This window comes from Merops nubicus, unplaced genomic scaffold (assembly GCF_000691845.1).
Source record: "Merops nubicus isolate BGI_N331 unplaced genomic scaffold, ASM69184v1 scaffold22089, whole genome shotgun sequence".
Classification (NCBI taxonomy): Eukaryota; Metazoa; Chordata; class Aves; order Coraciiformes; family Meropidae; genus Merops; species Merops nubicus.
In genome coordinates, this window is record NW_008629322.1 from 1,674 (window position 1) to 17,221 (window position 15,548).

The 15,548-nt window shown below is 39.1% G+C and overlaps 1 protein-coding gene across 1 annotated transcript in view; it reads left to right on the forward strand.

The window, feature by feature from the left end:
- Positions 1–229: 229 nt before the first annotated feature.
- Positions 230–15,548, forward strand: part of ABCA4 (ATP-binding cassette, sub-family A (ABC1), member 4) — a gene marked incomplete at its 5' end in the record, with an annotated part of 56,818 nt that continues 41,499 nt past the window's right edge. Inside the window, 9 exons of the mRNA XM_008946965.1 lie at positions 230–319; positions 694–934; positions 2,451–2,590; positions 3,701–3,817; positions 4,589–4,786; positions 9,292–9,497; positions 10,367–10,543; positions 13,472–13,694; positions 15,496–15,548. The exon at positions 15,496–15,548 is cut by the window's right edge and continues 184 nt beyond it. Coding sequence (XP_008945213.1) covers positions 230–319; positions 694–934; positions 2,451–2,590; positions 3,701–3,817; positions 4,589–4,786; positions 9,292–9,497; positions 10,367–10,543; positions 13,472–13,694; positions 15,496–15,548 — 1,445 coding nt within the window. The remainder of the gene's footprint in view (positions 320–693; positions 935–2,450; positions 2,591–3,700; positions 3,818–4,588; positions 4,787–9,291; positions 9,498–10,366; positions 10,544–13,471; positions 13,695–15,495) is intronic.

Genomic DNA, 15,548 nt, shown 5'->3' on the forward strand with positions numbered 1-15,548 from the left:
CAGTTTCAGCCTCACGTCGGTAAGAACACTTACACAAGCTGCTGTGTGCACTTGCACATGGATATAGGATTTGTGGCCGCAGAAGACAAGCTTACAAGACTCGCTGTCCTTATTTGGAACAAACTATTAGAACTAAAGTGATGCCATTTGGATTTTCTCCTCTTACTGTAATAGCTGTTATTGTGTAGAAACTGTACGAAACTCACCTGTATCTCCAATGTATTCACAGCTTCCCACTGTGTTGGACAGAAACTCACCCGGTGCTGACCTGAAGGCCTGGGGGAGGGTGCTGTCTAATGTCTCCCAAGCAGTGCAAAAGGTAAGTGATCTAATAATACTTTTCTGGGTAGCATATTGTCCTCCTTTTCCTTTGTTCTTTTTATGTCCCTGTTACCTGCTCTATCAGGAAGAAAGTAGATTTTTTTTGGCAAAAGCTGGTTCCTAGAAATTCATTCCTCTCTCATTACAAAATAAATGTAGACATAAGCATTGGTAATTATGAAGCGTATTCTTTTCTTCAGAAAAGACATGAGACAGGAAGAACTGAAAATGGTGCCTGTGACAAGGATAAAGGAGATGAAAGGATGAGGTTCTGACTGCATCTGTACTTTACTAGTCTGGGCAGAACTGAGACCTCACCAGATACTTATCTCCTCTGAGGGTTGTGATTAACAAAGTCTTGTCTTACTGCAGCTAGCCAGGAAGCCAAGTGTTCAGGAACTTTTGATGGTTCTGCGACCATTTGTACAAGATGGAAGGCCAGAATCCTTAGGCCATTTGGTGGGCTCCCTATCTGATCTTTTCTGTGGCTACCCAGAAGGAGGTGGATCCAGAGTACTTTCTTTCAACTGGTATGAGGATAATAACTATAAAGCTTTCCTGGGGATTGACTCAACAAGGAAGAAATCCAGTTATCTTTATGATAATACAACCAGTAAGTTTTTCCACCAGATCATTACACTGAATGTAGACCAGTGAAATTTATGTTAGAATAGCACTGTTGCTTTTATAAAACAACATTTTTAAGCAGTTGATTCAGGAAATCAGAGATAAGTGAAATAATTTTTCTTCATACTTACTTCATAGCTGGAAGCAGAGAAGCCCAGGAATGGAGAGCTGACAGAAATGCACATTTGTTTTCAAATACGATGGCAAAATATCATTGTCATCATCATAATTAAGACAGTCCCTGTGTCTTATCTTCCAGTATATGCTACTGATATCAGGAAGAGCTAGATGCTTCTGAAGAAGTTTCAAGAAAATACAGTGCCATATTCTATAATAACTTTTATCTGAGATGATTTTTGTTTATAGTCTCCTAACTTGATTGATGGCCTGGAGCACGGGAACTTTAAAATTTCTCATTTTAAATAGTACTCAATTTGATACATGGCAGCTGTCCTCTTCCTGCATAAAAGTACATATATATTTTGTAGCAATAGTGTTCTACACCATAATTGAATCTTACATTAAAAATATTTCCATTTATCTGTTGTTATTGCGTTGATTTCACTTGTCTTCTTGCCATTGCATTAGGAGAGAATGCAAAGAGGAATCAGTTTTATTTTTCCTACCATTTGTTCTTTTCATATTTTTTTTTAATGCACCTTTCTGTTTGCTATTTGGTTTTTCTCTATTTTGAGACCACCAGCAATTTTTTCTGTACTAACAGCCATATTATAGGCAATACTAGATTTCTGTGTCCCTTCTGCTGTGATAGATCTGGTTGCAGGATTACAAAGTACAGGTGAGAACTTTGCCTGTAGAGAGATTCCACCTTTTCATTGTGGGTGTTGATACTTGATTCTACTTATGTCTGACCCTTCAAAGGTCTCTAAAAGTCCCAGTACTCCCTTCAGCCAGGGAACAAAATACTTGAATGCTATCCAAGTAAACTATTTACTTCATAGTGCAGGAGTAAGATAAAAATGTTTACATTAAAATGTTTAACTCGGAATTATTGTAGGATCCAGTTCTGAACTGTTCTGGAGTTCAGCATTGAAGCCTGCTGAATCTCCAGTCCAGTAGTTTATACTGTGTAAGAATTAACCTCTAACAGGAGAAAAATTACGTTCTTATCAGTATCAACTACAATACAAAGGAGCTGAACCATTAGGAGAAAAGCAATTACAGCTCAAAAATTCTTCAGTGAGACCTGAGCTGTCTATTTTTCTTCGATTTGAAATATCTTCTGAATAGCAACTTTCCAGATGGTTAAATTTGTTTGTTTTTCCAGTTTCTGTGGTGTCTACTTTACAACTCCAATATCTACTTAATAGCCTTTTTCACCTATTCAAATGTTGTACTTCTACATTGCATAATGTCTTTAACCCATGCAGATTCAAAACGTTTAAACCCTCCATATTGCCAGCAAAGAAGCCCTGCAGGATGTTATGTATGATGGGATTTGAGTAGGGTTACATAAAGGCTGTCTGTCTTTCCCTCTTTAGCACCCTTTTGTAATGCATTGATCCAGAACTTGGAATCAAACCCTTTAACCAAAATAGCCTGGAGTGCTGTGAAGCCCCTGCTGATGGGAAAAATTCTCTTTGCTCCTGATTCACCTTCTGTACAACAGATCATCAAAAATGTAAGAAGTTCTGAAATAAAAGAAGTATGTTTCTAAAAAATTGCATGCTAAGAAACATCGTTTAAAATGCAGTGATGCAGCTGCCTCAATCAGATATTCTCCTCAGAACTCCATTTGTTCTGATAGTCATCAGAGGAGGGATTTTTTGTTGTTGTTGTTTAAAGAACAGGAGACAGATCTTCAGTGATTCACCCCATCTTGGCCCACACTACAGGCTTTTTCCTGCTCAAGAAGCCTTTTGTTGACATGATTCCACATTTACACTAGTAAAAATAATGTTTCTATGTATTTTATAGATACAGGAACATCAGCAGCTTTTTGACAGTAAATATTTAAATGGGCATCTATGATTCTTGGATGGACTCTTTGGGACCTAACACAAACCAGATTACAAACCATTATCAACATCATCGTTTATTGTATATATGTGTTGAAATTATTTAAAATTTTCTTTTAATGTAAGTAGGATGGAACCTGGACTCTTCAGCTAGATCAGCTAGATGCCTGAAATTGGCTGAAATTTTTCTGAATAGTTAAATCAAGGTCTCATATCACCTAGATTTTGGCCACCAGAGATTCATTTACTCTCAACACCTATGTAAGGCACAGAAGAACTGCTGCTTTTAGTTCACAAGGAAAACATCAGATTTACAGCAGCCCAACACTTCACATCTTAACTCATATCTTAAATATGAGAGCATGTCTTCTCTGGCTGCCTCACATTTATCTATCTATCTATCCACACCACCATCTTTCTTTATAGTTCCTAAAGGAGAGAAATAGTCAAGGGGGAAAAGAGAGGAAGAAATCATTCTAACTAATCCCTCACTGTTTAAAAGAATTGAGGATAACTGGGGTTAACATCCACTGTTTTTTTCCATTGCATATACAACAGAAATTTATCTGAAGTGACTTTGATTCCAGTTGGATTTTACAACTGAATCTAGTTGAATTATTAACATTGCTGCTATATTGTAACATATTTGTTAAGCATTGAAAGTAAAAACTACAACATTTTTAAGTTAGAGGTTTCACTGTCCCTGAATGGATCACGAATTCTGTTTGACACCTTAGCTATCTAACACCCTGTTCTGCTGTTTTATTCCTCAGGCAAACTCCACTTTTGAGGAACTTGAACGCCTCAGACTGTTGACCAAGGCTTGGGAAGAAGTAGGACCTCAGCTGTGGTACTTTTTTCAAAACAGCCTGCAGATGAACATGATCCGTGTATGTAACTTAGCAGGGATCCTCAGTAAGAGCAGCCTTTTGCCATCCTATATTTTATTAAGGGAGAAAATAATTAACTTGGAAGGTTTGGCTGGAAGCACAGCCTCTGCACCAAGGAGTCTGTGACCTTTAAGACTGTTGGACTGGTTACTGGACTTGGTTTGAAGATTAATCTTAGATGTATTACAGTGTCTGTGACAAAACCTCAGATCTGAACACCCTCTAGAATCTGGCTAATGACTTTTTAATAAAGGCAGCAATCACTGCTTTCCTGTCTCTTCAAAGTGTCCTTCAAGAACAGACAACTTGATTTTCTTGGATTCTACTTAAGCAAAGAAGGCAGTAGGACCACGTTTTTATGGGGCCCAGTAATTTATTACCTTAGGAAATTGCTTATTTCCACATCCCTTAGATCTGATTTTGATCAGCTACAAGTAATACCTGTAATTAAAGATTATAAAGCAGTTCATACTAGAGAAAACATTTGTTCTTCCACACTATTCTGTATGATTAGACATTTATTACATTTATCCTCTGGCTTATAAGGAAACAATGCAATAAATAGTCAAGGACTAATTTCTTTTCATTCGTTTTTCATGTCTAACCTCTGGCTGAGCTATGCAATTGCCCATTTATGAAATTAATTCCTTAGCATAGCCTTTTGTGCTACTTCATAGCTCAGAAAGAGCCATGGAAATTGAAACCTTTCTAGCTAAACAAGGCATGTGAAGAGGATCATTGCAGTGAAGCTGTCCTGATGTGTTTCCTCAGGACTCTCTGAAGCACCCTACAGTGAGGGACTTCTTGAACAGCCAGCTGGGTGCTGAAGGCTTGACTGCTGAACACATCATCAACTTTCTGCACAACGAGTCCCCCGGGAGCCGGGAGCGGGGAATGGCCAGTTTTGACTGGCGGAATATCTTCAGTGTCGCAGACCAAGCTCTGCGTCTGCTCAGCCAGTATCTGCAGGTAAGGTCAGCCCTCCCACTGCTGGGAATGCTTGTAGAGAATTTCTTAAAGCATGGTAGGGAATTCCTGGGGTCTGTGGCAACAGCCAAGAAAGTTAAAATCATAAGACTTTTTAATTTGTTTCCAATTTAATCTCAGTACTAAAAGCATATTTTTAAAATAACACAGCAGTAGAGGGACATGAATATTTATTACGAATAAAACTTCAATTTGGTCCTCAAATGCTATAGGCAAAACGTTGGTTGAATGAACTAACGCTTTTGGATGGATGCCAAAAGGCAGGAAGTAAATACAAAACCTCAAGGAATTTTAAGGGGTTTTTTTGTTTGTTTGTTTTTGGTTTTTTTTGTAAGTACTAATAATTCACAGATCATTAGTTTTAGCAAGGCCAGGATCAGAGACCCTAATAGATCTTTGGTAAGTCCTTTTCAGGCTTTTAAACACCTGATCAAAATTCCATTGAAACCAATGAGAGGGTTTCTGCTTGTTCTGCAGCCACTTCCGACAAGATGTACGTGTCTCTTCCTTGGAATCTGCACCCCCCTTCTTTAGGGTGCTGTGTTTTTAGTGGGGCTGTCTGAGGCTTTTTGAGAGCTATAGTGCAGAAAGTAAGATGAAGTTTCATTATGTAAATGAAAAATGCTAAAAAATGTAGATTAAAATATCAGTCAAGCCACTGTAAAAATATTTTGGAATATACTTCAAGTAAGAGGTTTCACTGATATGGACAATCTAATTTACTGATGAGTTCATCAGACTCAATCTGAGCCCAGTGAAAAGAATGTTATATGTTTTTAGAGTGTTAGGCAAACAGCTGCATCCATTCCTTCCTAGAGCTGGGTGACAGTAGGAGGTATTTTGTTTGCTTTTTTCTTTCTAACCCGGCATATTTCTGACTGCAGGTAAAGATGTGTTTGGAACTGGAACTCAGATTGGGTGGATTGCTTCTAAGTTAGATAAATCAAATGCCAACTTTTCTTTGTACACTTATGAGCTCTGGCAAAACTAGTGGACCCTGCAATGTTGCAGATAAACTCTGAGAGTTCAGAAAGCTATTGCTGTTGCCAGTAATATTAATACTTGGGCACTCAACACTTAGCATATGCCATATGAGGGTCATGGCCTTCATAAAAGGGGATTACATTTTACAAGCATCTCTGAGAGAAAAGTAAATAGTTATTATTTAACCATTAAATAAGCTGAACCTCAAGCTCAGAGAGGAAATTGATAATAGTAGGCAGCAGGACCAAGTTTAGCTCTCCTAATTACAATCCAATTCAGTCTAAAAGACCACTCATCCCCTGCAAGAAGGTAGGAACTGAGAATTTATCAGCTTTCCTATAGCTATTACTAGAGGGAACAGTACAGCTTTTGCACAAAGATCTACTGATTCTTCTGATTATCTTTTTGCATTGTGTTAGCAGAATTACTTCTTACTCAAACTGAGAGAAATACACTGCTTGCAGCAGGCCAGTACCAGAACATCCCACAATACTAGGGCAGTTACTGTACCTGGTAAAAGATCTTTGTGTTCTCAAGTTCTTTGTAATGAGCTAGTTCTTCTAAGTCTGCTGTTTACACCGAGTTGTTCCCTTTGAGAATGTTTTCACACTGTGCCGAGCACAATGGGAACAAATAGTTCCCTTTCAGGGACACCCTACTCCTTACCATGCTATGCAATGAGGAGAGATGTGCTGCCAGGAACTATCTTGGGAGACTCCAGATCCCTGCTGCAAGCTGTGGTGCATCTGAGAATCCCACAAATTATGCAGTGGCTGCTCATCCTCACCACCCCAAGAATTTCCTGTTCTTCCCTTTCATTACCTTAGGCCATAGAGCAGCTAAAGTGTTTTATGAAAGCTTCCTACTCACCTCTTTATGTTTATTATTTGCTGGTTTTATCATCCAAACCCGTTCTCAGTATTTTAGTTTTGGTTTTTTCCATCTTCTTTGGACCATTTTAAATTGTTAAATAATATGTGGGAGAAGATCTGAAATAAATTTTCCCAAGGGGTTGATGAATGGATTTTGATATAGTGAGATTTATGAAGGCACAAGCTGTGCTGCAATTCACCGGGAAAAAAAAAAAAAAAAAGCCTAAGTGTAGCATACAGCCTTTGTTTCAAACACAATTAATGTTAAGAAAAACTAGCTTTTGGCTGGTAGATTACAATATAAAATCTCTTTTCACTCTCACATTGTATGAATTATTGCAACACTGGTGCCTTAGTCTATGTTCTTATGCAAGCTTTGGTTTCGTTCTACTTCCTTGACTGGACCTCTGGGTAAGAGCCTATACTACTCCTCAGCCTGGTCCAGACACTGTCTATTCTGCAGTGAAAAATCTAGATAAGATCAGTTGCTTGTCAGTACTTTTCCAGTGGGAAAGTCATTCCCACAGATTCCCCTGGAGAACTGCAGTTCTTCTGCAGCTGTAAGAAGTACCTTGAAAATAATTCCTCACAACAAAGATACAGCAAATACTCTTCCAGACACTGCAGAAACACAGTCCCACAGCAGGACTTTGCTGTGGAAACACTGACACTTTGGCAAGAACTAAACTGAGTTCCAATACTCAGTTAACTACGTGGGATAAGTGTATCCTCCCAAAACTAATACAACCTAAGCCATCAGTCTAATTTGATTTCTTTTCTGGCATGCAAACCTGAAAGTTTTCTGTCTTACTATGCCTTCTGATACGAAATTCAATGTAGTTTAATTTTGTAAAGCAAACTAGGAAAATGAACATTTGCAAAACACCAGGAAGAATGAAGCTACTAATAAAGTTAACAATTTAAACACTGTCTTGTTTTGATGACAGTTGAGAAAATATTTTCATACAAATCCCATTAAACTGGGATACTTCATGGTTTAAAGGAACAGAGCATGATTTATCACAGGGAAAGGCTAAATAAAGGAGTCTTTAAGATGTCTGCTCATCAAATAACAAGTTGCTCATATGAGCACTTTGATGTAGAGTAATTTTTGTTTGTTAACCTGCAAGAGATGATCAAGAAGATAAGATCAAACAAGTTAGCCTCCTGGAATTTTATGAAGCAAGGTAATTTAGGAGGTATCTTCCCGGTCCACAAGGAGGTTAAATACTTCTGCTCTCTGATAATTTCTTGCCAATTCTTGAAGGTTGGATGCTAAATATACCAATGTGTCTATAATTTTACAGATAACTAATGATAGAGTTTGTAGTGTTCACAGTCTTCTTGTCTTACAGTGCCTGCTAGGAAGGAGTTAAATGGGGGGGTGGGGGTGGGTATAGAAGGCAGATTTTGATGACTTGGCGTCTTATATATGGAATGATAATAATACATTTCAATCATACAATCATGACAAAGCCTAAGAAAGACGACGGTTCGCTGTGAAGGGTAAGCTACATTTTATTATTGCAATAGCCAAAGCATGTTAACTTGAGCCAGCAGGTGGATCACATGTCAAAATTCAGTAGGAACACAATATTATCAGTAAGATCAATTGACTAGTTGACTGGCATTAAATAGGAATAAATGCCTAAATACCTGAAAGACCTTAAGATTCGAATTTATGCTCTGACTTTCCCATCACTTCACTTGATAAAGTGCTTTTCAACTGAAGTCCATGGTTAATGTGCTTTTCTTATGGATCAGTCATCCTTTAGCTCCCTGGTGTTCACTCAGGCACTTCCTGGGCTGAAAAAAATGTCCCAAAACTTGAAAAAGAATAATGCTTTGATTCAATTGGACTGCTAAAAAGCTCTCATGGCCAGATTTATTATGTAGCTGAATTAATTTTGTCTCCTGGAGGCAGACTCTGGTGACAGTTCCTGATACTGAGACCTTATCTGGGCTTTAACCCTTCCAATTCAGATGATTGCCTTTTTGAGGGAACCTTCCAAGTACAGTCCAAGTGGCAGAGTTTCCATGGCTGGATCACTGCAGTGACTTAATATATTTTTTAAAAGTTTCTTACTCTATCTTATTAGTAAACATGGCACCCTAGGCTTTCATTGAACCTAGTACTAGCTGTATGTTTTGTACAGGTACATCTAAATTTGCCCTGTTATACTTAAATTACAACAGCAGCTCCTGTTTTATTGGCCACTCTTGCTTGATTTCTTATCTGTCAGCGAAGAAACTTCTTGAGCTTGGAGGAGGTGATCCTCAAATACAAGGGATCAGTTGCTGTTGAAATTATTCCATCCAGTCACAGTGACCACACCAATGCTAAATCCGAGGTTTACATTTCCTTTTAGTAAGAATGATGTTTCTGAGCTTGTCTTGATAATGCTGTGGTTTTTTAATTTGTCATAAGAATTAGACAAAGAATGGAGAAGCTTTCAGGAAGGAGGAGAGAGTCAACTTTTAATAATTTCAGTATAAGCTTTTAAAGCTGAAAATAGCAACTACTTCAGATGAACCTAGCTCTCTTCTGTTTTCAACCACTGATTTCTACTTTAATGTATACCTCTTACTAGTTTAATCCCATGTAATTTTTCTCTTTATGATTAATTGCAGTGCTTGACCTTGGATAAATTTGAGGGTTATCTTGATGAAACTCAGCTAACTAATCAAGCCCTTCATCTGCTGGAGGAAAACAAATTCTGGGCTGGTGTGGTTTTTACAGACATAGAGCCTACGGCCAGCAGTCTTCCACCACATGTGAAATACAAGATCCGGATGGACATAGATGCAGTGGAGAAAACAAACAAAATCAAAGACAGGTAAGTGATGGCTCTTCCTCAGTTCTTGCCTTCCATGCCATAATGTGAGAGACATAAGGACATCAGAACTTTCATTGGACACATGTATGAAATCCAACTGTTTTCACCAATAGTTAATATGGAGTGCAGTGCAGGATCCATCTCTAGTTACTGGATACTGACACAAGTGGTGTCACTCTTGTTGACAGGCCAGGCAGTGGGTAGGTGCAAATGGAAAGACTGTGCTCAGAATCTGGTCAGTAACTTGCTTAAGTTTTCAGTTGGTTCCATCACTGGGAGAGCCAGCCAAGGAAGTCCTATGTGGATTGTGACCTGGCTCTCCTCTCCATGAACAGCAGAACTTCTCTGCTGTTCCTCCTCAAGTCCCCCTCAAATAGCAGAAATAATTTCTCAGGATTGTCTGCACGGAGGAGTATAACGGTGTCACAAACCGGTACCGCAAGATTCCCAAACCCCGCCAAAGAGGCCCAGTATTATAGGCTGCAAAAGCCAGGAATGAGGACTCACTTCTCACAAATGGTGTCTGGTAGTTGCAACACAGCTGTTCCAGTTTAATATCCAAGGACACTGTATTTCAAATACAGTTATTTCTATTTTAGAACAGTTATGCTGCTATGTGATTAATTTATGTACATTTTTGGCCTAAATTGCTGTTCTGTGTCAGTATAGAGAAAATTACAGGAAACAAAAGAAACTTCCAGGTCATAGACTTTCTCAAGCAATATGCTTTGACAGACCAAACTCTAGAAAAGGTGACTCCAGGCAGTGCCCCTACAATTTCAGTAGCTAAGACTTTATTTCCCCCCTGTCCTGCCCCTAAAGCCATCGTTTTTTTACCCATATGATTTCCATGTGAATTTTCTTTTGAGGTACTGGGATCCTGGTCCAAGAGCTGATCCTGTGGATGATTTACGTTATATCTGGGGAGGCTTTGCATATCTTCAAGACATGATTGAGCATGGGATTATAAAGACCCAGACCAACACTGAAGTTCCATTAGGAATTTATCTGCAACAAATGCCATATCCATGTTTTGTGGATGATGTGTGAGTAAAAGCAGTCTGTCTTAATTCTAGTGGATACTTGGATTGCTAGGTGCTTTAAGACTCTCAGGCATCAGTTCTAACCCTAGTCCTAAGGTATATATGCAAGAGCAATAACTGAATTAATTTCTTTTCCTTATCCTGTCATAAACCAGACTCCAGAAGCCACATTTGCCAAGCTTCTACCCCTAATCCCAGTCCTGGCCTTTTTTGCACCCAAGCAACCAGTTTCCAGATCTAAAATGAACACAGAACACTGCCTCCTTAAAAGCAGCAATTTTCTTCCAGTTTTGCAAATCACACAAAATAAAAATTTAAAAAAAAAATAAAATCTGAGGCTTTTTTGCCTTACTTTTCCAGGCAATAATAATAACCTAACCTAAGCCTTCACATTGATTACAACCGAAAATCCGTTATCAGCAGGACTCCCCAACTATAACACATTGATCCTTAACAATGTTAGCTCTAGAACTGCCCCTGTGATTACACAGAACCCAGCAAAATGTGATATTTTAAAAAGTTTTAACTAAGCCTTGTGCTATAGCATATGACCACTGTCTGTAGCAAAACTGAACACAAAGCACTGACCCATGTTAGAACAAACACTGCATCCTTCAGTTAACTGTGCTGAATCCACTGAAGTGTAGTAAGCTTCTTTTCTCTAATTACATCCCTAAACCTCAACTTTATATCCAAAGAATCATTTCCTAAAGACAAATTGAACAGAAAATGCTCGTCCCAATGGAACTGGTACCTCTCTTGCTACTTCTGCAAGTCTTGAAGAATCAAACACCACCCAGTCTCTTCAAGGGTATTACCAAACCCTAGCCTAACCCTAGACTCAACCATATCTAGATATACCAATACATAAAGCTGTAGTTTTGGGCTCTTGAAGACACCTACGGGTCTTGTGGAATCCCAACACAATTTAGGCTTTTGAAGCACTTTCTTTTCAAAATCCCAACCACATCCATAAACAGGATTCCATTTATAGCTACATGACTATTATCTGCAATCAAACTGGATATATGGCATTGTTTTCTGTTAACATCAGCCCTTTTCCTTCCCTTGTGGATGCTACAATTTTCAACAATAACCTGGTGTTCTCTAACCACCTTTTCCCCGTTCCTGTCTGTGGCTTTTGTGCAGATTGGCTATTTTGGCTTAAATCTTACATGAATCTAGCAAAGGATTCCAGGACTGTGGTTGCAGTTCATTACTGCAAGCACCAGGAGTTTCCTTCTCTGGTAAAGAGCAGAATAAAGAAGCTAGAGGATAAAGAAGTGGTTTGTTGCTCTGAAACAAAACAAAACGAAAAGGGGAAAAAAAGGAGCCTGTGCTCCTGGGTGTAGAGTTTTCATGGCTGCTTGGAGGGAGAGGGGCTGTGGATCCTGTGACCTCTGTTAGCACTGCCTGAACCAGCACACGTGCTCCAGATTTTGTGAAGTGATGCCTCTTCCCTGTTCTGCAACCTGTGCTACTACAATTGTCTTGATATGCATTTCATTCCAAAAAAAAAAAAAGAAAAAAAAAAAAAAGAAAGAAAGAAAAGCCATAGAAATCATTTCATAGTGGTGTGGGCGTGCACTGTGCAGGGCAGTGCTACCGCTCCAGACGGCGGCAGATTACAGACATTGCAACTGCAGTCTGAGCTGTCCTTCCCATCAGCCATAACCAACTATCTAACAAAACACCACCCTGGCAGGCCATCGGTTTAGTTCCTCCCCACTGAGAATACCACAGAGGCAGAAACCCCATCTGTGCAAAAGTTCTCTGAAGCCTGCAGCAGCCACACACAGTGCAGGGCTGATATCCAAACCTAGTAATGGTCTCTGCAGAGAGCCTGCTTGAGTGGACCAAGCTCAGCCTCATGGTAAACATGTGAGTTGTGCTATGCACAGCCTGGTGCTAGTTTATATGTGTCCAACAACAGGCAAAACCCAGAGTATTCCAGGTCACTCTACAAAACCATTGCTCTTCAGGAATTTTTGGTGCAAAAACGAAGGCTTTCATTTGTTGTGATAATGGAGTATCTTTGATAGCACATGGCAAAAATGTTGTTCTGTAAGGCTCGGATTTAGGAAGTTGAAGGCTTTTTGTTCCTCCTTGGTTTTAGCACTCTGATCTTCAAGGAATCAAGTCCGTTTGGTTTTCAGGGTAGTTTCATTGATAAATTGGAATCCTAAATTCAGAGAAAAGTGTTCTCAACTTTCTCACCCCAAAAATGTCTTTCTCACCCTGACAGCACACTTGGGGCAGTGCTTCACCAAAGAGCATCCGGCAGGACTGAGCAGTCATAGAGTCTAGGGGGAGGGTGGGAGAAAGGGAGCAGCACCTTCATCACAGCATATGAAGGGCCACCCACAGCAGCCAGTCCCACCACCAGCATTTTTGAAGTGGTACTATGTGGGACAGTCCCAATGCATTCCCCACGTCATTGTTTGTATGAATTTCAGCATCCTTGCTGGCAGCATCTGATGCTTTTAATGCTTCATTTGTTTACTTCTTTTGCCAGTGAATTCTGGAAGCATAAAAGGACAGTGACACTCCCAAACTGTTAAAATTATCATGTCTTAAAATATTCTTTGTACATGCTAGTAAAAGCATTATGGCATTTTACTGTGAAGAGAGATGTATTTTCATGAGCCATCACGTGTCTCATAGCCTTCAGTAACCCTTAAAACCTCTTTGTAAAATAGAAATAATATTCTTCTGTCTTGTGGGAGTTCAGCAACCATTACTTCATTAATATTTAGGTTGCTTGTGAAGTTCACTAGCAATGTGTTATTGAAGTTTAGACTGAGAATTCCCAGTCTCATGTTTAATAAATGCATTCTTCCCCACTCCTTTTCATTTTTGTTCTTGCTTTTCATCTCAATATTTCTCTGTTTTACTTGAATTTAATTAATTTCTACCACCTTGCTTTGGTAGCTTCATGATCACCTTAAACCGCGCTTTTCCCATCTTCATGGTGCTAGCCTGGGTCTATTCAGTTTCTATGACTGTGAAGAGCATAGTGCTGGAGAAGGAAATGCGTCTGAAAGAGGCTATGAAGAACAGGGGTATAACTAATGGGGTGATTTGGTGCACTTGGTTCCTGGACAGCTTCTTCATGATGGCTGTGAGCACGTTGCTCCTCACAGCGCTGATCACGGTAAGGATTGCCACTCTCAGACACGCTGCTGATCACGTTTGCTGTTGAGGAAGAATAGTAGCCATTCACAGGGAGATGTTCTGATTGCAGCACCTAGCAGGCACATTCTTCTAAGCAGACTTTGTGACAGCATCACCACTTGGCAGAGACAGAAAAATAAATTCACCAGTAAGTTTTATTGTGAGTCGTCCCCACCCACACCCCCCTGAACAATACATCAAGCTGATTACTCTGTAGATTGTGTTTCCTGTAGACAGAGATTCACTTCCCAACAAATAATTGTTGCTTTAAACAGACGGGACCATAACATGAAGAATTTAAATCTTGTGATCCACCATATGTGATTCATTTATAGCATTTAATGCTTGCCTACTTAGAAATTATGCTGCAATTTCAATGGAAAAAAGGGACTGCAAGGACAGAATTTTCAGGACAGCCTGAAAAGAAAGGGAAAAAAAACCCAGCCCACAACATATTCCTTCTGTAGCTCTGAATTGTTGCAATTTTTGTAACTTTTCAGGACGGTTTGGATGTTGCCTGTAAGGACTACCTCTTATCTTTGCTATCTGAGAACCCAGCTCCTCCTAGTTTCTCTGTGTAGTTATATAAATCCATAGTATTTTGGTAAGGAGAACTGCCATTAACATATTTTCTGATGTGGGGAACCAGTATTGGTATAAATGCACAGTTAGGGTTCAATCCACTCTACCTTATCAGCCTGCCCTGATGTGGTGTTCTAGTTCCTTGTAGTTCCATTACAGCTTGTCTGGATAGAGAAAGCTTACTTTATTTGCTGCACTGATTTAATTAAAAATCAGGAGGTAGTTAATACCAGAGAGGAATGTGCTTATACCTATAATTCTCTCCCTTTCCTGGATTTCACTGTGCCAGTGTGAGGCACCCTTGTAACTACATTCTTATGGGACATTGTAACACTATTGATAAAGAAATCAGTCTCAGAGACACAGTGGGATGTTGCAACAATGTTGAGACCTATTTATATCCTTATAGATCTATTTGAGCCTAATAAATAGGTCTCAAGATTGGTTTTTAGTAGTAATTTGATAATCAGCAGCAGTCCATGCTCTTCTTGAGAAGGGAATACTTAATCTGCTTTAAGGAATAAGGGTCAATTAAAGTTCACCCAGTGGGTTAGTAAGTACACAAGGATCTCTGAGAAACTGCACTTGGATTCCTCAGCTGTGATACACTTCTGAAGTTGGAATATCATTTAGATGCAGAAGCATTAGAATTTTCATGGGTGTTTTTTTTCTTGTTTGTGTGTTTGGTCTTTAAGATGTTTGGTCTTTGTCAGGCTTCCTTACATTGTCTTTTTTCTTTGTGTTGGGCAAGTGGACTAAGGATAAGAGATGAATGAAACTTCATTATAATAGTTCTAATACTTGTATTTAAAAAGTGTGAGTTTCCAAGCAGGCACGTCTTGCTTGTAATAATTTGCTTATTAAGACATGGCAGAATGTTTGTGTTTTCAGTCAGTTCCTGATCTTAATTTTTTCCTGATCTTAATTCAGTCATCAAATATGAATATGATCCCCACAGTCTGTTTTATTAGTGTGAAGTCACAATACAGGTAAAGGGATAAAATTAAATGAAGGATTTGTTATTGTAATGACCTCAGGTGTTGAAACATTACTGCCTGGGAGAGTTAGAAGTCATAATGGGTAAGAAAGGCTCTTTATTCCTCCTTACACATTACACGTCAATGCCACTTCTGACCTTTTCTGCTAGTTCAGGAAGTGGCAATACTTCTAAATTTTTTCTGTTTTCCTTTTGCTTACAGCGCGGACAAGTACTACACTATAGCAGCCCAGTTCTCCTCTTTCTATTCCTGCT